The sequence below is a fragment of the Salmo trutta genome, chromosome 32, assembly GCF_901001165.1.
Source record: "Salmo trutta chromosome 32, fSalTru1.1, whole genome shotgun sequence".
NCBI classification, from domain to species: Eukaryota; Metazoa; Chordata; class Actinopteri; order Salmoniformes; family Salmonidae; genus Salmo; species Salmo trutta.
In genome coordinates this window covers 15,887,604-15,914,352 of record NC_042988.1, presented here as the reverse complement: position 1 = coordinate 15,914,352, position 26,749 = coordinate 15,887,604, and the positions used below count along the sequence as shown (strand labels likewise).

The 26,749-nt window shown below is 43.7% G+C and overlaps 4 protein-coding genes and 1 pseudogene across 4 annotated transcripts; 2 read left to right on the top strand and 3 right to left on the bottom strand.

The window, feature by feature from the left end:
• Nucleotides 1-986: 986 nt before the first annotated feature.
• On the bottom strand, nucleotides 987-1,851 carry LOC115171227 (hemoglobin embryonic subunit alpha). Its single transcript, XM_029727827.1, has 3 exons — nucleotides 1,720-1,851; nucleotides 1,408-1,615; nucleotides 987-1,210 (listed from the first exon to the last, which is right to left on the bottom strand). Exons 1-3 carry the CDS (start codon nucleotides 1,812-1,814, stop codon nucleotides 1,082-1,084), a joined length of 432 nt encoding a protein of 143 aa, XP_029583687.1. The 5' UTR covers nucleotides 1,815-1,851; the 3' UTR covers nucleotides 987-1,081.
• Nucleotides 1,852-2,454: 603 nt separating this feature from the next.
• Nucleotides 2,455-13,703, top strand: LOC115171226 (hemoglobin embryonic subunit alpha-like; annotated as a pseudogene).
• Nucleotides 13,704-15,944: 2,241 nt separating this feature from the next.
• On the bottom strand, nucleotides 15,945-16,865 carry LOC115171228 (hemoglobin subunit beta-like). Its single transcript, XM_029727828.1, has 3 exons — nucleotides 16,774-16,865; nucleotides 16,316-16,538; nucleotides 15,945-16,202 (listed from the first exon to the last, which is right to left on the bottom strand). Exons 1-3 carry the CDS (start codon nucleotides 16,863-16,865, stop codon nucleotides 16,074-16,076), a joined length of 444 nt encoding a protein of 147 aa, XP_029583688.1. The 3' UTR covers nucleotides 15,945-16,073.
• A 1,280-nt stretch (nucleotides 16,866-18,145) lies between these two features.
• LOC115171229 (hemoglobin subunit alpha-1-like) lies at nucleotides 18,146-18,979 on the top strand. Its single transcript, XM_029727829.1, has 3 exons — nucleotides 18,146-18,256; nucleotides 18,365-18,572; nucleotides 18,759-18,979. Exons 1-3 carry the CDS (start codon nucleotides 18,162-18,164, stop codon nucleotides 18,885-18,887), a joined length of 432 nt encoding a protein of 143 aa, XP_029583689.1. The 5' UTR covers nucleotides 18,146-18,161; the 3' UTR covers nucleotides 18,888-18,979.
• A 3,065-nt stretch (nucleotides 18,980-22,044) lies between these two features.
• Nucleotides 22,045-22,926, bottom strand: LOC115171225 (hemoglobin subunit beta-like). Its single transcript, XM_029727826.1, has 3 exons — nucleotides 22,819-22,926; nucleotides 22,408-22,630; nucleotides 22,045-22,295 (listed from the first exon to the last, which is right to left on the bottom strand). The coding sequence occupies exons 1-3, from the start codon at nucleotides 22,908-22,910 to the stop codon at nucleotides 22,167-22,169; spliced, it is 444 nt and encodes a 147-aa protein (XP_029583686.1). The 5' UTR covers nucleotides 22,911-22,926; the 3' UTR covers nucleotides 22,045-22,166.
• Between the last annotated feature and the right edge of the window lie 3,823 nt (nucleotides 22,927-26,749).

Here is a 26,749-nt window from a genome sequence, read left to right as displayed (position 1 = left end):
AAATAAAATGTGGAACGACACATGCTGCACTTTGGTCTGCTTAGGCTACCATTATTATATCACAATCATTATGACTGTGCGTTTGTTTATGTGTAACTCTGTGTTTATATCGCACTGCTTTGCTTTATCTTGGCCAGGTCGCAGTTGGCCTACCTGGTTAAATAAAGGTGAAAAAAAAGAATGGTATGACCTTACATCCTTATGATAAGTCATTACTGTTTGTCTTCTGGATGCCTACATTACAAGTATTTAAACCAGGTTATTATTTCATGAAATAATCAATAAGCCAGAAGCACTGGTCTTGGATCAGATTTCTCACCCAAACTTTACATGAGAATGGCCCAGCTCTTATAGAGAACTACAATAGGTCATTTATAGATATAGGTTAGTTTGCACCATTTAATATTATACAACTTCATACACCAATCATTATTTAAATATTTGCTCAAACTTGCACTTGCTTGAAAAAACATAGGCACACACATCTTTATCGTAATTTTAAGTCATATTATTCAATAAAATACTAATATTTTTTATTGTGAATGAAAACATGCTTTATCATAAAATGTAGATTAAAAGGAAAATATATATATTTTTTAAAACAACTAAAATGCATGTTTTATTAGGCCAAAATAAAAGGCAGGCAACATATTTTCTTGATCGGCTTTTGGCAGAACCTTTTTCTTAATTTGACTTTCTGAAAACCAAAGTGTTAATTATTTGTCTATACATTGGCAGTCACAGGGATATTAAACTGTCCACATTTCCACCAACGCCACTTAAATAATTTGACAAATGGTAATAAATAATGATCATTAACGAATGAGCATAAAAGGCACATAACAGGGCACTCAGGGCTCTCCAACCCTGTTCCTTTGCGTCATGTTTAATTCATGCATAATGCTAAGCCTGGCTGTTTTCGCCACACAATTGTTTACATTGCAAAATCCGCTTTCCCTTTAAATAAAAACGATCACGATAAACAGTTGATGGGGGTATTTTTATTCCATGATTCATATCATACAACACGTGCAAATTTATGATCAACACAGAAAACCGAGAGGATTTATCTTCTCGCCTTTTAACGATACTTCTCGGAAAGCGCCAGGGCCAACTTGGCGAGGAACTTGTCCACAGACACGTGCACCTCAGGGGTAAAGTCGTCAGGGAACAGCATGGCCAGCACCACCAGGATGTTGTGGTTGATGATCTGTAGATGTAGAGGGAATAGAGTTATTATTATCAAGCGTTTTAGGCCTAGTCCATATGCGAAATATAGTGTTTCTGAAGATTCAATTGGAACCTTCACAAAATACATACATAGGACTCAAATTTGGACACGGTTGCCGCTGTGATATTTTGAGAAAGGGTGAATCGTTTTACTGATTCAGTGAGTTATTTAGTCACCTTAAAGTTGGCGGGATCCACACGCAGCGTGAAGGCGTGAAGCTCGCTGAGGGTCAGAAGACCACTGGCCAGGTCGTCGATCTTGGTCACGGCATCCAGGACGCCTCCCATGACGGTCAGACCGTGCTTCTTGACGGGTGCAGAGCCGGGGCTCAGGTCCGTCCAGTGGGAGAAGTAGGTCTTGGTCTGGGGGTACACCACCAGGGTCCTGGAAATAAAAACATGTGATTATGTATTATGATTTAACGTGGGTAAATGCACCGCATAACTCTGTTACAAAACAATCTGTTCAATATATAAAGATGTCGTTACCTAGAGAGAGCCTCATTTCCGATGTCCTCTGCTTTGCCAGCCACCTTTCCAAAAAAGGCTGTCACGATCTGTTTGTCCTTGGCTGTGAGACTCATTCTAGCGGTTTCTATGACACAAGATACTGCTGGTGTCATAAGAGTGGACACTGGGAGTATTTATACGGTCTCTAAAGATGTCTTTGGCTTAGCTCCACCTTCAACTGGAAGTCATTGGATGTACACAATGTAGAGTTTGGTGATAACCATTAGTTATGTACCATCAATAGATTGCTATTTCATTATGATCAATCACAAATGTTACCCTTTACGCACGGATATACAGTATGTGTAAGTGTCATGACGATAGTGCTGAAAGACGGAACAATCATGCTTCAAATTGTCATGAATCTAAAGGCTACATTATGCATGATGCAACACTGTCTTTTATGCTTCTTCTAATATAATGAATACTGTAAGCTAGACGTTTTATGCACAAGGAAGGGTCTTTGGAATATGTCTGATTGCTATTATGTTGGCTATTTAGGCGTGCATTTGTTTGATTGACTCATTCATTGATTAATTCGTTTATGTAATCATTAATTAATTAATTGGATAATACATGAATTCATTCATTCAGTAAATAGGCCTACTCCAATGACCAAAATGTACAGAAGGTACTTCTTATTAATCTGACCCTGTTTTGTCAAGGGTGGTACCAAACAAATGATAATGGACATCTCGTTGGCAAAGGTTGAGTGTCAAGATTGCTTTCTTATCTCTGCAACAGCAAGGCAACAATGACACAGCACCCCCTTCCGGTAAGGTGTGTTGAAGGTTGATTGATATACATTTTCTCAGTAGGTGAATAGTTACGGTTAGGCCAGGTCTGTCGTTCAAGTCACATGCTGCTGAATCTCTATAGTCCTTACCACGTCGTGCGATGTCACTCCGATTTCCCTAAAAATAGGTAAATGCATATGTGTGTGCTTTGCATGAGGGTATATCCGGCATAGGCTTTGTTCACCAATATCTAGCCTGATGTTACAGTAGCAGCTTATAAAGAGCATGTCACCATTTGTTAGGTGCGTGGACAAAATCGGAGTCATACGTTTTGTCAAGAATAATATTGATTGTTTGGGTAAGCATGATACATGTATAATTGAAGTATATCTCACTTGCTTTTGAAAGGGTGGCACTGGTGAAACTACTGTGAAGGCTACTCTGACCTCGGCACCTCCACTTCTCTCGACCAGAGAGATAACGAGGAAAGGTGAGCCAATGATTATCATGTTCACAATATTCTTTACCCTTTTTATTTCCTATCCCATAGCATAACGCGATTAGCCTATTTCGTCACCAAATGTAACTAGTAAAATAGCCTATATCTGCATATGTATTGAAAACATTACAGGCCTACTGATAGGATTTACATGGCTCCAGCACCATGCCTAATGATACCGCTACACACTTCCTAATGTATTGTAATGATGTTATAATAATGTTAAAGTCCTCTTGGGTCTTCTTGTTTAAATAGTGCCGTTGCGTAATTCAGGTGCTTTTCCGAACATTAAGCACGTTGCTCTTCAAACCCATTTTGAATGCCAACGTCCAGCTACAGTACCAGTCAAAAGTATGGACACACCTACTCATTCCAGGGTTCTTCTTTATTTTCTACTATTTTGTACGTTGTTATAAGGGCACAAGGCGAGACCCCGATGCAGACACAGGAGGCAGATGGTTAGAGTCTTTGTAGTTTATTTATATCCAAAAGGAGTAGGCAAAAGAATGGTCGTGGACAGGCAAAAGGTCAAACCAGATTCTGAGTCCAAGAGGTAAAGAGTGGCAGACAGGCTAGATGTCAGGGCAGGCAGAAGGGTCAGACAGGCTCGATGTCAGGGCAGGCAGAAGGGTCAGACAGGCTAGATGTCAGGGCAGGCAGAAGGGGCAGACAGGCTAGATGTCAGGGCAGGCAGAAGGGGCAGACAGGCTCAAGGGGCAGACAGGCTCGATGTCAGGTCAGGCAGAAGGGTCAGACAGGCTCGATGTCAGGGCAGGCAGAAGGGTCAGGCAGGCTCGATGTCAGGGCAGGCAGAAGGGTCAGGCAGGCTCGATGTCAGGGCAGACAGAAGGGTCAGGCAGGCTCGATGTCAGGGCAGGCAGAAGGGTCAGACAGGCTCGATGTCAGGGCAGGCAGAAGGGTCAGGCAGGCTCGATGTCAGGTCAGGCAGAAGGGTCAGGCAGGCTCGATGTCAGGTCAGGCAGAAGGGTCAGGCAGGCTCGATGTCAGGTCAGGCAGAAGGGTCAGACAGGCTCGATGTCAGGGCAGGCAGAAGGGTCAGGCAGGCTCGATGTCAGGGCAGGCAGAAGGGTCAGGCAGGCTCGATGTCAGGGCAGGCAGAAGGGTCAGGCAGGCTCGATGTCAGGGCAGGCAGAAGGGTCAGGCAGGCTCGATGTCAGGGCAGGCAGAAGGGTCAGACAGGCTCGATGTCAGGGCAGGCAGAAGGGTCAGGCTGGCGGGTACGGAGTCCAGAAAAACAGGCAAGGGTCAAAACCTGGGAGACTAGAAAAATAGAATAGAAAACAGGAGCACGGGAAAAACATGTTGGTTGACTTGAAAACATACAAGAACAACTGGCACAGCGAGACAGGAAACACATGGATAAATACACTGGGGAACATAAGCGACACCTGGAGGGGGTGGAGACAATCACAAGAACAGGTGAGACAGATCAGGATGTGACAGTTGTAGAATAATAGTAAAGACATCAAAACTATGAAATAACATGAATGAATCTAGTAGTAATGTAACGCCCTGGCCATAGAGAGGGGTTTTTGTTCTTTATTTTGGTTAGGCCAGGGTGTTACATTGGGTGGGCGTTCTATGTTCCTTTTTCTATGTTTTGGTATTTCTTTGTTTTGGGCCGTGTGTGTGGCTCCCAATCAGGCACAGCTGAAGCTCGTTGCTGCTGATTGGGAGTCACACATAAGGAGCATGTTTTTCCTTTGGGTTTTGTGGGTAATTGTTTCTGTCAGTGTTTTGTACCAGACAGGACTGTTTGCTGTCGGTTTACTCTTGTCTTGTCTTGTTTTGTATAGTGTTCACGTTGTTTATATTAAATTATAATAATGAACACTAACTCCGCTGCACCATGGTCCACTTCTTCAGACGACAGCCGTTACAGAATTACCCACCACCAAGGGACCAAGCAGCGGAAGAGGGAGGTCCGGGCGATGGAGGAGACGCCGGCCAGCAGACGGGGTCGCTGGCGTCGGTCGAGGAAGCCCGGAAGACACCCCCAAGAATTTTTTTTGGGGGGGCTAATGGGGTGGTCCGGAAGGGCAGAGGAAGAGCCCAGACCACTGCTCTCGTGGGGGATGACGGCGGAGGAAGAGACGGAGATGATGAGGCAGTTGATTGAGGACCTGCAGAGGGAAGATCTGGAGGAGCCTTGGTATGCGGAGTTGCGCGCTGTGTCGCCAGTGCGCCCGCACAGCCCGGTGCGTCCGGTGGACATGCCCAGCACATGCCGTGCTAGGATGGGCATCCAGCCAGGACGAGTGGCTAAACCGGCTCCACGCTTCAGGTCACCAGTGCGTGTTCACAGTCCTGTCTGGCCCGTTCCTGTTCCCCGCACCAAGCCCACGGTGCGTGTCCACAGTCCTGCCCGGCCCATCCCTGCTCCCCGCACCAAGCCCAAGGTGCGTGTCCACAGTCCTGTCCGGCCCGTCCCTGCTCCCCGCACCAAGCCCAAGGTGCGTGTCCCCAGCCCTGCCAGTCAGCAGTCGTCAGAGCTGCCCACCAGTCAACAGTCGTCGGAGCTGCCCGCCAGTCAACAGTCGTCAGAGCTGCCCGCCAGTCAACAGTCGTCAGAGCTGCCCGCCAGTCAACCATCACCAGAGCTGCCCGCCAGTCAACAGTCGTCAGAGCTGCCCGCCAGTCAACAGTCGTCAGAGCTGCCCGCCAGTCAACAGTCGTCAGAGCTGCCCGCCAGTCAACAGTCGTCAGAGCTGCCCGCCAGTCAACAGTCGTCAGAGCTGCCCGCCAGTCAACCATCACCAGAGCTGCCCGCCAGTAAACAGTCGTCAGAGCTGCCTGCCAGTCAACAGTCGTCAGAGCTGCCCGCCAGTCAACAGTCGCCAGAGAGGTCAGACTGCCCTGAACTGCCGGACTGGCCAGACTGCGCTGAACTGCCGGAGTGGCCAGACTGCCCTGAACTGCCGGAGTGGTCAGACTGCGCTGAACTGCCGGAGTGGTCAGACTGCGCTGAACTGCCGGAGTGGCCAGACTGCCCCGAACTGCCGGAGTGGCCAGACTGCCCCGAACTGCCGGAGTGGCCAGACTGCCCCGAACTGCCGGAGTGGCCAGACTGCCCCGAACTGCCGGAGTGGCCAGACTGCCCCGAACTGCCGGAGTGGCCAGACTGCCCTGAACTGCCAGAGTGGCCAGGGACGCCCGCCAGCCCGGTGAGTCCTGTGCCTACGCCTAGGGACAGGCCTCTGTCATGTCTCCCCAGCCTGGTGAATCCTGGGTCAGTGCCGTCAGAGCAGCCAGGGTCGCCCGCCAGCCGGGCGCAACCATCGCCGCCCGCCAGCCGGGCGCAGCCAGGGTCACCCGCCAGCCGGGCGCAACCATCGCCGGCCGCCAGCCGGGCGCAACAAGGGTCGCCCGCCAGCCGGGCGCAACCATCGCCGCCCGCCAGCCGGGCGCAACCATCGCCGCCCGCCAGCCGGGCGCAACCATCGCCGCCCGCCAGCCGGGCGCAGTCAGCGTCGCCCACCAGATCTTCGGCGCGGCCAGGTGCGCCACCTAAGAGGGCGACGTCAAGGGTGGAGCAGAGGCCACGTCCCGCACCTGAGCCGCCGCCGTAAGAAGGCCCACCCGGACCCTCCCCTTCAGAGTCAGGTTTTGCGGCCGGAGTCCGCACCTTTGGGGGGGGTACTGTAACGCCCTGGCCATAGAGAGGGGTTTTTGTTCTTTATTTTGGTTAGGCCAGGGTGTTACATTGGGTGGGCGTTCTATGTTCCTTTTTCTATGTTTTGGTATTTCTTTGTTTTGGGCCGTGTGTGTGGCTCCCAATCAGGCACAGCTGAAGCTCGTTGCTGCTGATTGGGAGTCACACATAAGGAGCATGTTTTTCCTTTGGGTTTTGTGGGTAATTGTTTCTGTCAGTGTTTTGTACCAGACAGGACTGTTTGCTGTCGGTTTACTCTTGTCTTGTCTTGTTTTGTATAGTGTTCACGTTGTTTATATTAAATTATAATAATGAACACTAACTCCGCTGCACCATGGTCCACTTCTTCAGACGACAGCCGTTACAGAATTACCCACCACCAAGGGACCAAGCAGCGGAAGAGGGAGGTCCGGGCGATGGAGGAGACGCCGGCCAGCAGACGGGGTCGCTGGCGTCGGTCGAGGAAGCCCGGAAGACACCCCCAAGAATTTTTTTGGGGGGGGCTAATGGGGTGGTCCGGAAGGGCAGAGGAAGAGCCCAGACCACTGCTCTCGTGGGGGATGACGGCGGAGGAAGAGACGGAGATGATGAGGCAGTTGATTGAGGACCTGCAGAGGGAAGATCTGGAGGAGCCTTGGTATGCGGAGTTGCGCGCTGTGTCGCCAGTGCGCCCGCACAGCCCGGTGCGTCCGGTGGACATGCCCAGCACATGCCGTGCTAGGATGGGCATCCAGCCAGGACGAGTGGCTAAACCGGCTCCACGCTTCAGGTCACCAGTGCGTGTTCACAGTCCTGTCTGGCCCGTTCCTGTTCCCCGCACCAAGCCCACGGTGCGTGTCCACAGTCCTGCCCGGCCCTGCTCCCCGCACCAAGCCCAAGGTGCGTGTCCACAGTCCTGTCCGGCCCGTCCCTGCTCCCCGCACCAAGCCCAAGGTGCGTGTCCCCAGCCCTGCCAGTCAGCAGTCGTCAGAGCTGCCCACCAGTCAACAGTCGTCGGAGCTGCCCGCCAGTCAACAGTCGTCAGAGCTGCCCGCCAGTCAACAGTCGTCAGAGCTGCCCGCCAGTCAACCATCACCAGAGCTGCCCGCCAGTCAACAGTCGTCAGAGCTGCCCGCCAGTCAACAGTCGTCAGAGCTGCCCGCCAGTCAACAGTCGTCAGAGCTGCCCGCCAGTCAACAGTCGTCAGAGCTGCCCGCCAGTCAACAGTCGTCAGAGCTGCCCGCCAGTCAACCATCACCAGAGCTGCCCGCCAGTCAACAGTCGTCAGAGCTGCCCGCCAGTCAACAGTCGCCAGAGAGGTCAGACTGCCCTGAACTGCCGGACTGGCCAGACTGCGCTGAACTGCCGGAGTGGCCAGACTGCCCTGAACTGCCGGAGTGGTCAGACTGCGCTGAACTGCCGGAGTGGCCAGACTGCCCCGAACTGCCGGAGTGGCCAGACTGCCCCGAACTGCCGGAGTGGCCAGACTGCCCCGAACTGCCGGAGTGGCCAGACTGCCCCGAACTGCCGGAGTGGCCAGACTGCCCCGAACTGCCGGAGTGGCCAGACTGCCCCGAACTGCCGGAGTGGCCAGACTGCCCTGAACTGCCAGAGTGGCCAGGGACGCCCGCCAGCCCGGTGAGTCCTGTGCCTACGCCTAGGGACAGGCCTCTGTCATGTCTCCCCAGCCTGGTGAATCCTGGGTCAGTGCCGTCAGAGCAGCCAGGGTCGCCCGCCAGCCGGGCGCAACCATCGCCGCCCGCCAGCCGGGCGCAGCCAGGGTCACCCGCCAGCCGGGCGCAACCATCGCCGGCCGCCAGCCGGGCGCAACAAGGGTCGCCCGCCAGCCGGGCGCAACCATCGCCGCCCGCCAGCCGGGCGCAACCATCGCCGCCCGCCAGCCGGGCGCAGTCAGCGTCGCCCACCAGATCTTCGGCGCGGCCAGGTGCGCCACCTAAGAGGGCGACGTCAAGGGTGGAGCAGAGGCCACGTCCCGCACCTGAGCCGCCGCCGTAAGAAGGCCCACCCGGACCCTCCCCTTCAGAGTCAGGTTTTGCGGCCGGAGTCCGCACCTTTGGGGGGGGGTACTGTAACGCCCTGGCCATAGAGAGGGGTTTTTGTTCTTTATTTTGGTTAGGCCAGGGTGTTACATTGGGTGGGCGTTCTATGTTCCTTTTTCTATGTTTTGGTATTTCTTTGTTTTGGGCCGTGTGTGTGGCTCCCAATCAGGCACAGCTGAAGCTCGTTGCTGCTGATTGGGAGTCACACATAAGGAGCATGTTTTTCCTTTGGGTTTTGTGGGTAATTGTTTCTGTCAGTGTTTTGTACCAGACAGGACTGTTTGCTGTCGGTTTACTGTTTTCTTGTTTTGTATAGTGTTCACGTTGTTTATATTAAATTATAATAATGAACACTAACTCCGCTGCACCTTGGTCCACTTCTTCAGACGACAGCCGTTACAAGTAACCAAAAAAGTGTTAAACAAATCAACAGACATCTCAACATGAACTGTTCCCGAGGACACTACGTGAATCAGGCCTTCATGGTTGAATTGCTGCAAGGAAACCACTATGTATTAAGGACACTAATAAGAAGAAGAGACATGATTGGGCCAAGAAACAGAGCAATGGACATTAGACAGTGGAAATCTGTCCTTTGGTCTGATGAGTCAAAATTTGAGATTTTTGGTTCCAACCGCCGTGTCTTTGTGAGACGTGTGGTTCCCACCATGAAGTATGGAGGAGGAGGTGTGATGGTGTGGGGGTGCTTTGCTGGTGACACTGTCAGTGATTTATTTAGAATTCAAGGCATACTTAAATTAACCAGCATGTCTACCACAGCATTCTGCAGCGATACACCATCCCATCTGGTTTGCGCTTAGTGGGACTATCATTTGTTTTTCAACAGAACAATGACCCAACACACCTCCAGGCTGTGTAAGGGCTATTTGACCAAGAAGGAGAGTGATGGAGTTCTGCATCAGATGACTTGGCCTCCACAATCACCCAACCTCAAATCAATTGAGATGGTTTGGGATGAGTTGGATGGCAGAGTGAAGGAAAAGCAGCCAACAAGTGCTCAGCATATGTGAGAACTCCTTCAAGACTGTTGGAAAAGCATTACAGGTGAAGCTGGTTGAGAGAATGCCAAGAGTGTTGAAACCGGTCATCAAGGCAAACGTGGCTCTTTGAAGAATCTAAAATCTTAAATATATTTTGATTTGCTTAATAACACCTTTTTTGTTACTACATGATTTCATATGTGTTATTTCATAGTTATTCTACATGTAGAAAATAGTACAAATAAAGAAAAACTCTTGAATGAGTAGGTGTGTCCAAACTTTTGACTGATACTGTTTATGCAAATTCCGCCTACCTGAGGCATGTAAAAGTTAACCTGGGCAACATATTTTCTGATAGACTACGTTACTTTTCCCACGGTAGTGTATTAGAAAACAAGGAATGTTTTGATATAATTACAATAATAACATAATACTGAGGAATATATTGATTATTCCGTTGATAAGAGCTCGTTGCTACGTGTGATATTTTACCAAATCTACTCTCTCTCGTGACCCCAGCGTCAAAGAGAGGTTCCTCAATCTCACTTAGGCCAACGGCATAAGAGTTAAAGTAGGCTTGGCTACATTTTCTAATGACCCCCATTTTACTTCCCCCTTAAACAGAATAAAGTGAAGAGCATCGACGTGTGCTTAACAATATATTTTATTATTCATACAAAATGTCTTCTATAATAAAATATATATGTGTATTCCACAATAGAACTTGTCTCTAGTGGTACTGTCTGCCCAGCGCAGAGACGACCACGGCCAGGATCTTCTGCCAGGCCGCTTGGACGTCTGGCGTGAAGGCGCGCCCCATCTGGCAGGCCAAAACAATGGAGAGGCAGTCGCCCAGCAGCTGGGAGAAGGAAACGATTGAAACGTTAGTAATTTATTTGCAACAGCAGTTTCTCTTGGATGTAAACCAATTAGGTAAAACGTATTGTTAATTTGTTTTAGGCACGCCCATTAGTACTCATATTACACGTCTTTTCAACTCCAAAATCTTTCCCTGAAGTTGTCGGGATCCACATGAAGTTTCTCAGAGTGCAGAACGCTCAGCTCGGCGTAGGTGTTCTTGATGTTATCCATATTCTACACAGCTCGCTCGAGACCGTTGGCAACTTTTTTATTGCCCATGATAGCCTCTGTGCTGTTTAAGTCTCCAAAGGTTCCAAAGTACCTCTGAGTCCATGGATATACAATAAGACACCTGGAAAATACACATTACATTATGAGATGCATCATATAAATGAATCAATTTAATTCAATAAATCCATAGAATTGCACACACATCTAAAACATGACTAGAACAGTCAAATGATATATTATCAATATTATTTATTTCCTTGCATTATTATAAGCCGACCTTCTCAAAGCATGGGGTCCGACCACTTTGACGTTGATTTTTCCCCAGGTCTCTATGATGAGCTTCCGCTTTCAACTGGCCAGTCAACCATGTTGAATTTGTTATGTGTCCTCTGATCTGTGAGATCTGTGTCCGGCACTGGGGCGTTTTCATTTCTATTGAATCCCTCCGACCAAGTGGACGAATCAAAGTTGGAGGATTCATGCCAAAAACGACATTAAATGTCCGCAAAACGTTAATGGTAATCTATCATTCCTTGCCAGCCAGCTGGTCTTATCGACCAACAGAAAATCATCATAGCTCTGCCAAATGCCCAAACGCCAACTGAGGTCGACGTATGGAAATGTTTCACACCGGCAATATGTGTCTCTTTCATTAGTACCTTATAAAAGCACCATCAAGACGTTTTTTAACCTTTATTTAACTATGCAACTCAGTTAAGAACAAATTCTTATTTACAATGACGGCCTACCCCGGCCAAACCCGGACGATGCTGGGCCAACTGTGGACCGCCCTATGGGACACCCAATCACCGCCGGATGTGATACAGCCTGTAGATAACAGTAGTTGTATATTATTCAGTGCTAGCTTCGTGAATTACTATAACAAAGATTGGAAGTTACCACCAGTCAGTAAATCATTTGTTGATATGAATTAATTGCGGGGTCAGGATTAGAAATGAAATTATTCACTTTAGTCAATCTAAATCAGTCTCGCTCATATAAAATCATACAAAATTATTCTTCCAATTATTGCCCATTGTTTACGATAATTACGCATCAAATAAATAAGACATATACCAAATGAAACCTCTGTCATACATTGGCCCCATAAGCCTGTCCCCAATTATGTGTAATTTGGAGGGTCTTGTTTCATAGAGCCTTCTTAGCGTTATGATTATAGTTAGAACCTTCTTGCGGTTTATCTTTAATAGCCGAGGTGTTCACCAGAGCCTTCGTCAGTAACGTGGCTCTTGAAAACAGCATATGTACGAGTGAGCCTGATACTTTTTTACACTCCCCGGTCACTTTATTTCCAAATCTCCGCTAAACATAGAATCAATATGTTTAGGCTGTCTGTCTGACTGTGACTGCCGGTAACTGCAGAACGAAGTCGACAAAAAATACCAAGTTGCCAAAGTATTTGCAATTGTTACAAACAAGTGAAGGGTAAAATCGAGATGACTGCATTGAAAGATACATAGGCTACATGGGCCTGTGTAGGCTATTTAAATCATATTGAAATCAATTTCATGTTCAGTCAATTGAGTTATATTTGGCAACTAGGTCATTTTTGTCTCAATGTGTTTCATGATGTGTAACAACATGTGAGCAATGATGCGCCCAATATGTAATTTAGTGCATTATTTTTGGGAAAGCATAGGCTAAATAGCCTATTTGCAGCCATAGGTGGCAATTTGTCTCTAGGTGCTGATCCGTCGTCAGTATTATTGTGGAATAATTCTTATGTTAAGGTGAGAGAGCTGATCCGAGAGCAGCGCTGCTTATCTTTGTATTATATCAGTATCGACGCACTTAGCGAACATTCTCTCTATGTGCTTATTTGGGAAACAACAAACTCTTATAAAGTTGGCTCGTAAATAAGAATGCATCTGGTAGGATCATCGTAATGCTTAAATTACATCGCACCTGGGAAACGAGGCCCATCCCCGTACATCTCAATATGTAAGTGTCTTGAACATGTTAAACCTTACGTTTTAAAAACGAGTCATTTGTGTTTCAACTTCTTATCTATGAAAATTGGCAATACTCCAATTTCAACAAAAAAATGGAATACGTTCAAGTTGGCACGTATCTTGGAGGTGGGTCTCGGGTGTGCCATGCGGCTTGTTTAATATAAAAGCGTTCGTTTTGTAACAGCTCATCGCTGAACTTTTACTTCAGTATCCTCTCTAAAGACAACAATGAGTCTCACCGCTAAGAACAAGGCAGTGGTCAGGGCCTTCTGGGCCAAGGTGTTCGACAAGGCTGAGGATCTCGGATGCGAGGCTCTTTCTAGGTAATGGAATTATCCAACTGCTATATTGTTTTAGAATATACAATTTGGTGTTAGCTAGCCTTAAATCTCGACATGAATTTTTCCTCCCGTGCAGAATTCTGGTGGTGTACCCCCAGACCAAGACATACTTCTCCCACTGGCCGGACCTGAGCCCCGGTTCTGCCCTGGTCAGGAAGCATGGTAAGACTATCATGGGAGGCGTTGGTGAAGCCGTGGCCAAGATCGACGACCTCACCGCAGGTCTCCTCACCCTCAGCGAGCTGCACGCCTTCCAGCTGCGATCCAGCCAACTTCAAGGTCAGGACAGTATAATATTTATTTACATTTCAGTAGGCTACGTTTTACAGTAAAATAGACAACATAGGCTAAAATACCCTACATTAAAGATGCATACGAACTAATTTCCATTTATTTCCTCTTGTAGATCCTGTCCTACAACATATTGGTGGCGCGGGCCATTTTGTTCCCCGCTGACTTCACTCCAGAGGTTCATGCGTCCGTGGACAAGTTCCTGGCCGCCCTGGCCCTGGCTCTGATAAACTGTGGGGCATCATCAGACCAGACATATGGCAGCATGTGCTCGATGCTCTGTCTTGTTCTAAATTATAAATAAATGTTCAAACGCACATAACCCCGTTATCTGGTCTTTACTTAGCTTTTTAATGAGTCGTGTTGTAGCGTCTAGACTTGATATGATGAAATACGTTGCTATTTTTAAGGCTTGAATAACTATTTCTCAAAATCTTGACGAAATGCAAAAACGTATTCATGGAGAAAATGCAAAACATTGCCGCATGTCCATGAGCAGTCCTCTAACAAGTTTGCAGTAAAGGTTTCGTAGGTAGTCCAAACATATAAGGGGTAACGAGGAACTCACAGTACAAATACCGGCAGTAGCATATAGATGAATCAAATAGCCCTCCTCGAACTTGCTATTGAAAATCAAGATTGAACAAACAATTTGACAAACAAATCAAATGTTATTTGTCACATACACATGTTTAGCAGGTGTTATTTCGGGTGTAGCGAAATGCTTGTAAACAACATCGAAAAAGGATTTGATAGACTACCAACATATTATTTGTAAACATTATGAATAGATTATAATGAGATATTATCTATAAAACGAAAACGTAAAACAACCTAATGATTTTGATTGGCTGATCATGCTATATTTGAATCATTAATAAATTGTTATTAACCAATGTGGTTCAGTTTCCATAAAATGTCAACAGTTAAATGTCAAATTTTGACACTATTTAAAATGAAATACACAGTATCTTGTTTAATTTCTTAGAAATACTGGTTGATTAATTAATTCATCAGTCTACTGTTAATGAGAAGTTAGCAGTAAGTTTAAAAAGTAACATTTAAAATTCGAGAAAGGGAACGAAGTTGAAATAGTAGTCTATAGATTAATTGTCACGGCCGTCGTAGGTTAAAGTGGACCAAGACGCAGCGGGGAAATGTGCACTCATCTTCTTTTATTTAAACGGACAAGAAGGTGAACCAAAACAAACACGTACACAACAAAAACACAACGACTAATAACAGGCCGGTAAGGCAACAAAGCTATACCCAGCACAATCTCCCACAAAACACTAAAACAAACACATACCTATATATAGGACCCTCAATCAGAGTCAACTAGAAAACACCTGCCTCCAATTGAGAATCCAATCCCCAATTAACTAAACAAAGAAAAACAAAGAACTAGACTAAACATAGAAACACATTAACATAGACCAGTACCCAAAACCCGGAATAATAAATCAAACACACCACTAAACACACAACCACCCCGAACCACATAAAACAAATACCCTCTGCCACGTCCTGACCAAACTACAATAACAAATAACCCCTATTACTGGTCAGGACGTGACATTAATCAAATGGCTCACTTAGAACTTGCTACTGATAAACAATATTGAACAAACTATTTGACATAGGACCACATAAACAAAAACAATTTGATATACAAAAATAATATATGTTAAATAATTAGGCAAATGAAGGACTATATATATATAAATATATTACGAATTGATTGATATTATTTATTAATTACATTTCCTATACACATAAAAATGTCCTAAACGTATATAACGTGTAAAACATAACCTAGTGGTTTTGCTGATCATGCTAAAGTTGTAACATATTGTTCATGCATTTTTATAAACAAATGTGGTTCAGTTTTCATAAAATGTGAAAAGTTACATGTTGCATTTATACATGATGTAAAATGAAATACACAGCCGCTATATCTTGTTGAATTTCTTAAGATTATTGGTTGATTAACTCATTGATTTGATAATCTGTATTCTAATGACTTTAATAGATTCCGATCTGAACACTTTTCGTAAGGTTATCACGGTTCCAAAGCTGGCCATGACAGGAGGTGCCTCTGATAAATGTATGTCATTTTGATCTGGTTAACCTCTCGACCATTCAACAATTCCTTGCCACACTAATACATCAACCAAACGTTGAATAACATATGTTCTGAAAAGTTATGTTGAACCTTTATGAATGACGATTGTGTGTAATTGAACAGGAATTTATCATTGCAGCTCTGCTCTTATTTGACTCAATGTATCAATGCTGCATCTCTGGACACACGTTTGTCTTCATTATATGGTTTGCTCATGCACAGCTAATGTAATATGTCAGTGTGGTTAATTGCAAAAAAATTATTAGTTATTTGCTAAATATTTGTATATATTGCACATTATCCATATTTGGTTAACAAGGTTTTTGCGATATTCACACCCACAGCCTATCATATTACCATATTAGGCCTATTTGTCTGCTATATGTGCCACCGTATTGATGTTCATGCATGAAAAAAAAGGCACAGATAAAAATATTATTTAGCTGATTTTATTTGCTTTAGTAGAAGGAACAACATGTGCCTCTAAACAAATGATCAGCGCGTGTTGGTCCTCTGAGCTTGTTGGTCCTCTGGTGGTCGTCCGTCTCTGAGTGGAGGGTCTCTAGTGGTACTGTCTGCCCAGGGAGCTCACCACGACGGCCAGGAACTTCTGGAAAGCGCCCTGGACATCAGCGGTGAAGTCAGCACCCATTCTCGCAGCAACAACAATAGTAAGGCAGTCAGCCAGCAGCTGCAAAAGAAAGGAGCAAATGGACATGTAAGAAAACGCATTCTGCCACACTACTATAATAGATAGGCAAATATAATGTGACCTTGTGAATTAGAAAAGGATAACTAATTTACCCTGAAGTTGTCTGGATCCACGTGCAGTTTCTCGGAGTGCAGCACGCTCAGCTCTGCGTAGGTGGCCTTGATGTCATCCATGTTCTTGACAGCCCGGTCCAGTCCGCGCAGGACGGTCTTTCCGTGAGCGGCGACCATTGGGTTTCCCTGGATGGCAGCGGCGTTGTACAGGTTTCCAAAGTTACCGAAATACCTCTGGGTCCAGGGGTACACGACCAGACACCTGTAGAAATAATAAACAGTCAAGAATTACACAAACGTGATATCTGCATACACACATATCTTACGGAAATCAATTAATGTGTAATTTGGAGATGTCAATTACGGGTTAATTACAAGCATGTCTCAAATACGACTTCGTCTTGAAAATCATAATAACAAGCGCATACTAATATAATAACAATATAATAACATGACGAATTCCAATAATTTGTAGACCACCGTTTTAAACGCACTACCTGGAAAGAGCCGCGGGGCCTACGTCATCGTAGTCCATCTTCTCGAAGACGCTCTGAATGGTGGCGCGCTCAAAGTCTGTCCACTGGACCATGTTGCTAGCTGTGCAAGTATCTTTCACAGAGGCTAACGAATCATATACACTTGGTCTTAGTTTGAGCAGCGTTTTTAAAAGGATCGGAACGCTCCTCCTTAGAGACAGCGATGGGTGGGGTCATGGTAGGGGGCTGTATAAGCCAAGACTCACAGACTTTACTCAGATAATAATGTGAAGGTTTACTATTTACCATATATGTTTAAAAGCAATTTGACAATAATACACTGTCCTAAAATCCATTATGAAATCATTAATTTAAGTATTATGTTACATACCAATTATTACATTAACATGATTAGAAATATTAACAAAAATAAGCCCAAAATAGTGGGGAAATATACAATTCTCAACACATGAAAATACATGTGTAATATGCCTACTATTTGGACTTATAGGCCTATTGCACATTAATTACACTTGGTGGGGATTCAATTACTTTGTCTGAGGAATATTTTTCAACTATCTCTGTGTACGCCTATAGTCAGATATTAGTAAAATATAACTACGATATTAATATATTACTAAGATATATTAAATAGCCTACTAAGATATTACATCATTTTTATCCTTGTAATACATTTCTAAACAAATGAATTGATTTTTCACCTCTATGTTCATTCTGTGCTAGTAAGGTCGACCCATTTAAAATGTATTTGTAAAAATGCACTATTCCAATCTATTTTGGAGTAATGCATCTCTACTGCCAACTTTTCCATATTTCTGAATACAGGCTTCTATTTCTTACTTATGATACAGGCAATTTAGCTATTGACAATACAATTAGACTTTTCTCTTTATTGGGTAAATACCATAACGCCAGAGTGATAAATAAATAAACGAATATTGAATTATTTTGTACTGAAATTAAATATGGAAATTACTGACTCCCTTGTGAAAACTACCAGCATTAAAAAACCTCTCAAGACATCTCTAATACTAAATAATTTCGTGGACTTCAATGACTGTGATAATCATGTATTTCTTCATGTTTTTTTTATCCATCTCTACCCTGTGTGTTTTATGTTTGATATTGTGTGCTGCTCAGAAGGTGCTAACAATGTCTTTGTAAGTGGAGGATTCTACCAACTTGTGTTTTTGTCCAGTAAAATAAGCAAATAAATGAAATAACTTGTTAGGGATTGTGCCTATTGAACATTAACAAAAGGCATGTTTTATCTTGTTTATCTTGGAGGTGGGTCTGCATTGGGTGGGGCTCGCGCCTAATATAAAAAGCCTTGGTTTGTAAGAGCTCATCACTGAACATCTACTCCAGCATCGTCTTTAACGACAACCATGAGTCTCACCGCTAAGGACAAGAAAATGGTCAGGGCCTTCTGGGCCAAGGTGTCCGGCAAGGCTGAGGACATCGGCTGCGATGCTCTGTCTCGGTAATGGCTGTCATGCTGCTAATCTTATAGCTGTTTTTGAAGTAAAAATGTAGACTGTTTGGTGTTAGCGTTCCATCTTTCTTGACATGTTTTTTTCTTCCGGTGCAGGACGCTGGTTGTGTACCCCCAGACCAAGACCTACTTCTCCCACTGGAAGGACCTGAGCCCCGGCTCTGCCCTGGTCAGGAAGCACGGTGGGACCATCATGGGAGGCATCAGTTTAGCCGTGGCCAGCATCGACGACATCAGCGCAGGTCTCCTCGCCCTCAGCGAGCTGCATGCCTTCAAGCTGCGTGTCGATCCCGCCAACTTCAAGGTCAGGACAGTCACAGCATTATTTATAATAATTTCTTTACCGTTGACACCAAATGAAAAGGTATAGTTAAAATGCATCTAAAATATATCGGGTACTCTTTACAGTAAAATGCACAACATAGATTCTTAAATAAAATAGCCTATTAAAACATGTAGCGTACTAATTTTCATTCCTTTCGTCCTGTAGATCCTGTCCCAGAACATCTTGGTGGTGCTGGCTATCTTGTTCCCCAATGATTTCAACCCCGAAGCTCATGTGGCCATGGACAAGTTCCTGGCAGCGGTGGGCCGGGCTCTGTCTGAGAAGTACCGATAACATGTGGACAGAAGGCATCAGACCAGACGGACTGCAGCATTGATCAACTCTGTATTGTTCTAAAATATAATTAAATGTTAAAACGCACATAATTCCGTTTTTTTGTCTTTACTTGGGTTTTTAATGAGTTGTTTTGTAGAGCACAGGACCTGATATGATTAAATACGTTGCTGTTTGCAAGTCTGAAAGACATCGAAAGTCAAAAAGGTATTCATAAAGAAAATGGAGACTATATGCCAAACATTTCCACAAAAAGCTGTCCTTAGAGAAGTTAGCATTAAAAGTTTAAAAGTAAAAAAACTAAATCAGAGAAGGGGAACAAAGTTGAAATAGTAGCCTATAGATTAATCAAACGGCTCGCTTAGAACTTGCTGTTGATAAACAAGATTGAACAAACTATTTGACATAGGACCACATAAACAAAATGGAAAAAACGATTTGATATAACAAAGTAATATATATTAGATAATTAGGCTAATTAAGGACTATGTATATATTAGGAATGGATTGATAGTATTTATAAAATACAATTTCCTAAACTCAAAGTTGTCAAGGACAGGTGGTGCCTCTGATAAATGTATTTTGTATTTTATAGGGTTCTTTTGACTAACTGATTTATTGTTATTAATAAACAAAAATGTATCTCATGTTGATCTGGATAAAGCTAGAATCCTTAACTGAAACAATAACAAAGTAGTCATGGTCTGTTTTGGTAAAAAGCTGAGGGATGGGCATAGAGAAATGTGGCCACTCTCAAAATCGTAGACAGAGCTATGGATGCAAGGACTGACTATCCATGATATCAAAATGATGGTGTTAACCATGTTTTGAGGCTATACAGTGTCTGTTTGCATTTAATTTGTTTGCAAACAGAGTTAAAGAGTAAAACAAGCTTATATTTGGGGTTCTAATGGGGTACGACAGTTGAACTGAGCTCATGAGGCATTTACTAGTTATATTATTTAAGAATCAATGGGTATATATTATTAATTCCCAAAATCGATGTACAGTTGAAGTCGGAAGTTTACATACACCTTAACAAAATACATTTAAACTCAGTTTTTCACAATTCCTGACATTTAATCCAAGTTAAAATGCCCTGTTTTATGTCAGTTAGGATCACCACTTAATTTTAAGAATGTTTAAGGTCAGAATAATAGTAGAGAGATTTACATTTACATTTTTTACATTTTATGAATGATTTATTTCAGCTTTTATTTCTTTCATCACATTCCCAGTGGCTTAGAAGTTTACATACTGTACTCTCAATTAGTATTTGGTAGCATTACCATTAAATTATTAAACTTGGGTCAAACGTTTTGGGTAGCCTTCCAAAAGCTTCCCACAATAAGTTGGGTGAATTTTGGCCCATTCCTCCTGACAGAGCTGGTGTAACTGAGTCAGGTTTGTAGGCCTCCTTGTTCACACACACTTTTTCAGTTCTGCCCACACATTTTCTATAAGATTGAGGTCGGGGCTTTGTGATGGCCACTCCAATACCTTGACTTTGTTGTCCTTAAACCATTTTGCCACAACTTTGGAAGTATGCTTGAGGTCATTGTCCATTCGGAAGACCCATTTGCGACCAAGCTTTAACTTCCTGACTGATGTCTTGAGATGTTGCTTCAATATATCCACTTAATGTTCATACCTCATGATGCCATCTATTTTATGAAGTGCACCAGTCCCTCCTGCAGCAAAGCACCACCACAACATGATGCTGCCACCCCCGTGCTTCATGGTTGGGATGGTATTCTTTGGCTTGCAAGCCTCCCCCTTTCTCCTCCAAACATAACGATGGTCATTATGACCAAACAGTTCTATTTTTGTTACATCAGACCTGAGGACATTTCTCCAAAAAGTACGATCTTTGTCCTCATGTGCAGTTGCAAACTGTAGTCTGGCTTTTTTTGGGGCGGTTTTGGAGCAGTGGCTTCTTCCTTCCTGAGCAGCCTTTCAGGCTATGTCGATATAGGACTCGTTTTACTGTGGATATAGATACTTTTGTAGCTGTTTCCTCCAGCATCTTCACAAGGTCCTTTGCTGTTGTTCTGGGATTGATTTGCACTTTTCGCACCAATGTACGTTCATCTCTAGGAGACAGAATGCGTCTCCTTCCTGAGTGGTATGACGGCTGCATGGTCGCATGGTGTTTATACTTACGTACTATTGTTTGTACAGATGAACGTGGTACATTCAGGCATTTGTTAATTGCTCCAGATGAACCAGACTTGTTGAGGTCTACAATGTTTTTTCTGAGGACTTGGCTGATTTCTTTTGATTTTCCCATGATGTCAAGCAAAGAAGCACTGAGTTTGAAGGTAGGCCTTGAAATACATCCACAGGTACACCTCCAATTGACTCAAATTATGTAAATTAGCCTATCAGAAGCTTCTAAAGCTATGACATCATTTCTGGAATTTTCCAAGCTGTTTACAGGCACAGTCAACTTAGTGTATGTAAACTTCTGACCCACTGGAATTGTGATACAGTGAATTATAAGTGAACTAATACAATACATTTTTGGAGTGGTTGAAAAACAAGTTTTAATGACTCCAACATAAGTGTATGTAAACTTCCGACTTCAACTGTGGCAACTAGGGAGTTTAGGTTTAAACAACAATTTCTTGGCACATAACAACTAACATTGAATACCAGATCTGTTATGAAAAGTTCTCCTGAATTTTTATGAATTAGATGATTGTTTAATCAGGAATGAATCATTGCAGTCATGATATCATTTAAACGCATTATATCAATTCTGCACCATTAAACACAAGTCTGTATGTATTAGTTGCATGGGTTAGTTCATGCACAGCTAATGTAACATGTCAGTGTGGTTAACTGAAAAATATTTTAGTTATTTGCTAAATATTTGTATATATTGCACATGATCAATATCTGATTCACAAGGTGGAAATATTTACACACTTAGTTCATAAAGCATATGTGCCATCATATTGAGGCGGCAGCCTAGCCTAGTGGTTAGAGCTTTGAACTAGTAACTGAGAGGTTGCAAGTTCGTCAATCGACAAGGTACAAATCTGTCTTTCTGCCCTTGTCCTTCGTTGAAAATAAGGATTTCTTCAAAAATAATTTGCCTAGTTAAAAAACAAACTATGTTCATGCAAGAAAAATAAGGCACAGATAAAAAATATTCACTTGCGGAAGATTTTATTTGCTTTAGTAGAAGGCACATGTGCCTCTAAACAAATGCGCTTGTTGGTTCTCTGAGCTTGTTGGTCCTCTGGTGGTCGTCCGTCTCTGAGTGGAGGGGCTCTAGTGGTACTGTCTGCCCAGGGAGCTCACCACGACGGCCAGGAACTTCTGGAAAGCGCCCTGGACATCAGCGGTGAAGTCAGCACCCATTCTCGCAGCAACAACAATAGTAAGGCAGTCAGCCAGCAGCTGCAAAAGAAAGGAGCAAATGGACATGTAAGAAACGCATTCTGCCACACTACTATAATAGATAGGCAAATATAATGTGACCTTGTGAATTAGAAAAGGATAACTAATTTACCCTGAAATTGTCTGGATCCACGTGCAGTTTCTCGGAGTGCAGCACGCTCAGCTCTGCGTAGGTGGCCTTGATGTCATCCATGTTCTTGACAGCCCGGTCCAGTCCGCGCAGGACGGTCTTTCCGTGAGCGGCGACCATTGGGTTTCCCTGGATGGCAGCGGCGTTGTACAGGTTTCCGAAGTTACCGAAATACCTCTGGGTCCAGGGGTACACGACCAGACACCTGTAGAAATAATAAACAGTCAAGAATTACACAAATGTGATATATGCATACATTTAACCCACAGAAATAAATGATTTTGTCGTTTGGAGATGTCCATTACGTGTAAATTACGCGCATATGTCAAATAATAACACGTCTTGAAAAGCGTTAACAACATGACTAATTCCAATAATTTGTAGGCAACCAACCTGGAAAGAGCCGCGGGGCCCACGTCATCGTAGTCCATCTTTGAGAAGATGCTTTGGATTGTGGCGCGCTCAAAGTCTGTCCACTCAACCATGTTGCTGGCTATGAGGTTGCGTTGACAGAGTTCTTAATGGAGATTAACCTGTGCACTTATACTTTGTTTGAGCAGCGTTTTTAAGTTCACTCCTCCCTAAAGACAGCGATGGGTGGGGTCATGTTAGTAGGCTGTAAAGCCAAGCGTCACAGATTTTACTGAGATAATATAATGTGAATGGAAAGGTTTACTTTTGACCAAATGATTGTCACCCATTTTTCTTACTTACTCTGCATTGTTGGGAAAGGGCTCGTAAGGAAGCATTTCTCGGTAAAGTTAACACCTGTTGTATTCTGTGCGTGTGACAAATACAATTTGATTTGATTTGATTAAGATGTGCACAAAACACTGTATAAAATAAATAATACAAATACTGAGCGATATTGTATGCTAAAAAAAATGGGACAATTATATTATTTTATAGGCCTACTAATATTCAAAATTGATCAGGCACTCGCACATCTGAGCTATCTCTAGTTCACATCTGAGCTATCTCTAGTTCACATCTGAGCTATCTCTAGTTCACCAAGGCCTTAAGGCCGAGACGTAAAGCTTAATAAAGAGCAGTGATATTAGCAAGAGCAGTGTGCAGGTTTCTTATTTTCCCCCTCATCTTATAGGCCTACTAACATAATTGCTCAGAGAAAGAGTATACAAGTAATACAACATCTAAACATCTAGGGTCAAAATGATTGCCCCCCCCCTCCTGTTTTCAGTACCCCAGCACCCTCCCCAGCACCCCCCCAGCACCCTGCCCTCTTTAATTCAAACCACAGGTTTTCAATGGGGTTCAAGTCCCGAGACTGATATTGATTTGTTGATTTTGTGGTCAATTGACCATTTCTTTGTGGATTTTGATGTGTGCTTGGTGTCATTGTCTTGCTGTAAGATTCACTTGCGGCCAAATGTCAGCCTCTTGGCAGAGGCAACCAGGTTTTTGGCTAAAATGTCTTGGTACTTGGTAAAGTTCATGGTGCCGATGACCTTAATAATTTAACTCAAAGCAACATATCGTTATAGACCCCCAACTGGCAAGGAGGATTTGGAGTTATACATATTGTCTTCCTTTATTGATTGTGCCTATTGGGCCTGTAGGGTATAGGCCTATGGATATTTAAGGATACTCGAATTTCAATAAAGGATGATTACAGGTTAGGTAAGTTCGTGGGCAAGTGCAAACTGACAATAATGATCCTCAATAGCCAATACGACACGTTTCATGTTTCTCATAGGCCTAATAAGTTCCATATTAGTAGAGTTGTAATATGGTCAGAAATGTGTACAATACAGCCACGCATCAAGGCAAAATTAGGTCTTCCTATTACAAATCTAGCAGCGCCCTCTGCTGTTACTATCTGGCACGTTGTGGCGCTTTCTTTTTATTGGAAGCATTTCCTGGATAATTTCCCCCCTCAATCAAATCTCCAGCAGAGGGCACTCTCAACCTTTCATATAAGAGATGTCTAAGCATACCATGGAGTTATCAAAGAGGCACACTCATAGATATAGATAGAGGACTAATCTTTATATCTGTGCCATTTTAGCGTCTGTAACAGCAGCGCCATTGAGGCTACAGCCCATAGGAATCCCCACCCAGTTGACTACTTTGACTAGGCCTACTTTAAAATGGCAGAAGCATGATGGAAGCCCTCAATGGTGCTTTTGGCCACTAGAGGCCTCTATCATTCTCTATGGGCACAACAGAAAACTCAGAGAACGTACAGTATGAGAGCTCACGTTCATGTTGTGGAGCTTCCGTAGGCCGGATATGGAACAGAGGATCAAACCAAACCAGTCTGGTCCATGGAGGTATTGCTGGGGTCCGCAGACATATCTCCAAATGAGTATTTCTAACAACAGATTAAACTAATTTTGGCCAAGGGATCCGTGGAATAAGTTTAGAGTGTGTAATACAATACAATACAATAAAATACAATACAATACAATACAATGTAATATTATCAATCTACAATGTATGTTCTTAAAGGGAAACTACATAATTATGAGTGATGAGAAGGTGTGTCAGACATAATTATGCACTATAGCTGTATTTATTTCATTTTTGCACCTGGGAGAGTTCAACCAATGATGTCATTGGTTGATTGAGCCTGCTGTCTGATCTAAAATGGAGTCATGTTTTGTAGCAATTATTGTGGCCTTTGTGTTTAGCCGATTGCAGATCACACAATCACTCTAGTAGATATGGTTGTTCAATAGAGCCTTCGGACTTGTCTCAAAGATGTTCATATGCACAAGTGGTCCCGTGTGGCTCAGTTGGTAGAGCATGGTGTTTGCAACACCAGGGTTGTGGGTTCGTTTCCCATGGGGGACCAGTACGAAGAAAAAAAATGTATGAAATGTATGCATTCACTACTGTAAGTCGCTCTGGATAAGAGTGTCTGCTAAATGTCTAGAAATGTAAAAAAAGTTGCAATCAAGTGAAGGATCAATTCATCATGCAGGCTACCAGCAGCATGGTTACCTAGACTACTGAACAAAAACTGACACCTCAACATTTAAAAAAGAAGGACATGGAAAGTGTTTTGTAAACACAATAAATTAACTAACTTCAAATTATCATATTGAAATCTATGGGATGTAAATTTACATTAGGTTATTGTTATTAGTTATGTGGAGTTGGAATGAATTTCTCTAATATTGATCAAAAGTTTGGACACACCTACTCATTCATGGATTTTTGTTATTTTTACTATTTTCTACATAGTAGGATAATAGTGAAGACATCAAAACTATGAAATAACACATATGGAGTCATGTAGTAACCAGAAAAGTGTTATACGAATCGAAATATATTTTATATTTGAGATTCTTCAAATAGCCACCCTTTGTCTTGATGACAGCTTTGCACACTCTTGGCATTCTTTCAACCAGCTTCACCTGGAATGCTTTTCCAACAGTCTTGAAGGAGTTCCCACATATGCTGAGCACTCGTTTTCCTTCAATCTGCGTTCCGTTTCGTCCCAAACAATCTCACTTCAGTTGAGGTTGGGGGATTGTGGAGGCTGATAGTGTGTATGTATTTTTTTGCAGAAAATGTGAGGCATAAAACTACTGCATAGGGTAAATAATGTTAAAGTTATAAAAACTAAGAAAGGATTTTCAGTGTCTCATTACAACATATTTAGTAATGGTATGTAATTGTCAATCAAAGTGACTGCAAATCAAATCAAAATTTATTTGTCACAAGCGCCAAATACAACAATGCTGTTTTAAGAAAATACCTAAAAAAAGTAAGAAATAAAAGTTACAAATAATTAAAGAGCAGCAGTAAAATAACAATAGCGAGGCAATATACAGGGGGTATGGTACAGAGTCAATGTGCGGGGGCACCGGTTAGTTGAGGTAATTGAGGTAATATGTACATGTAGGTAGAGATATTAAAGTGACTATGCATAGATAATAACAGAGAGTAGCAGCAGCATAGAAGGGGGGGGGCAATGCAAATACTCTGAGCAGCCATTTAATTAGACTTCAGGAGTCTTATGGCTTGGGGGTAAAAGCTGTTTAGAAGCCTCTTGGACCTAGATTTGGCGCTCTGGTACCACTTGCTGTGCGGTAGCAGAGAGAACAGTCTATGACTAGGGTGTTTGGAGTCTTTGACAATTTTTAGGGCCTTCCTCTGACACTGCCTGGTATAGAGGTACTGGATGGCAGGAAGCTTGGCTCTGGTGATGCACTGCTGGGCCATACGCACTACCCTCTGTAGTGCCATGCTGTCGGAGGCCAAGCAGTTGCCGTACCAGGCAGTGATGCAACCCGTCAGGATGCTCTCGATGGTGCAGATGTAGAACCTTTTGAGGATCTGAGGACACATGCCA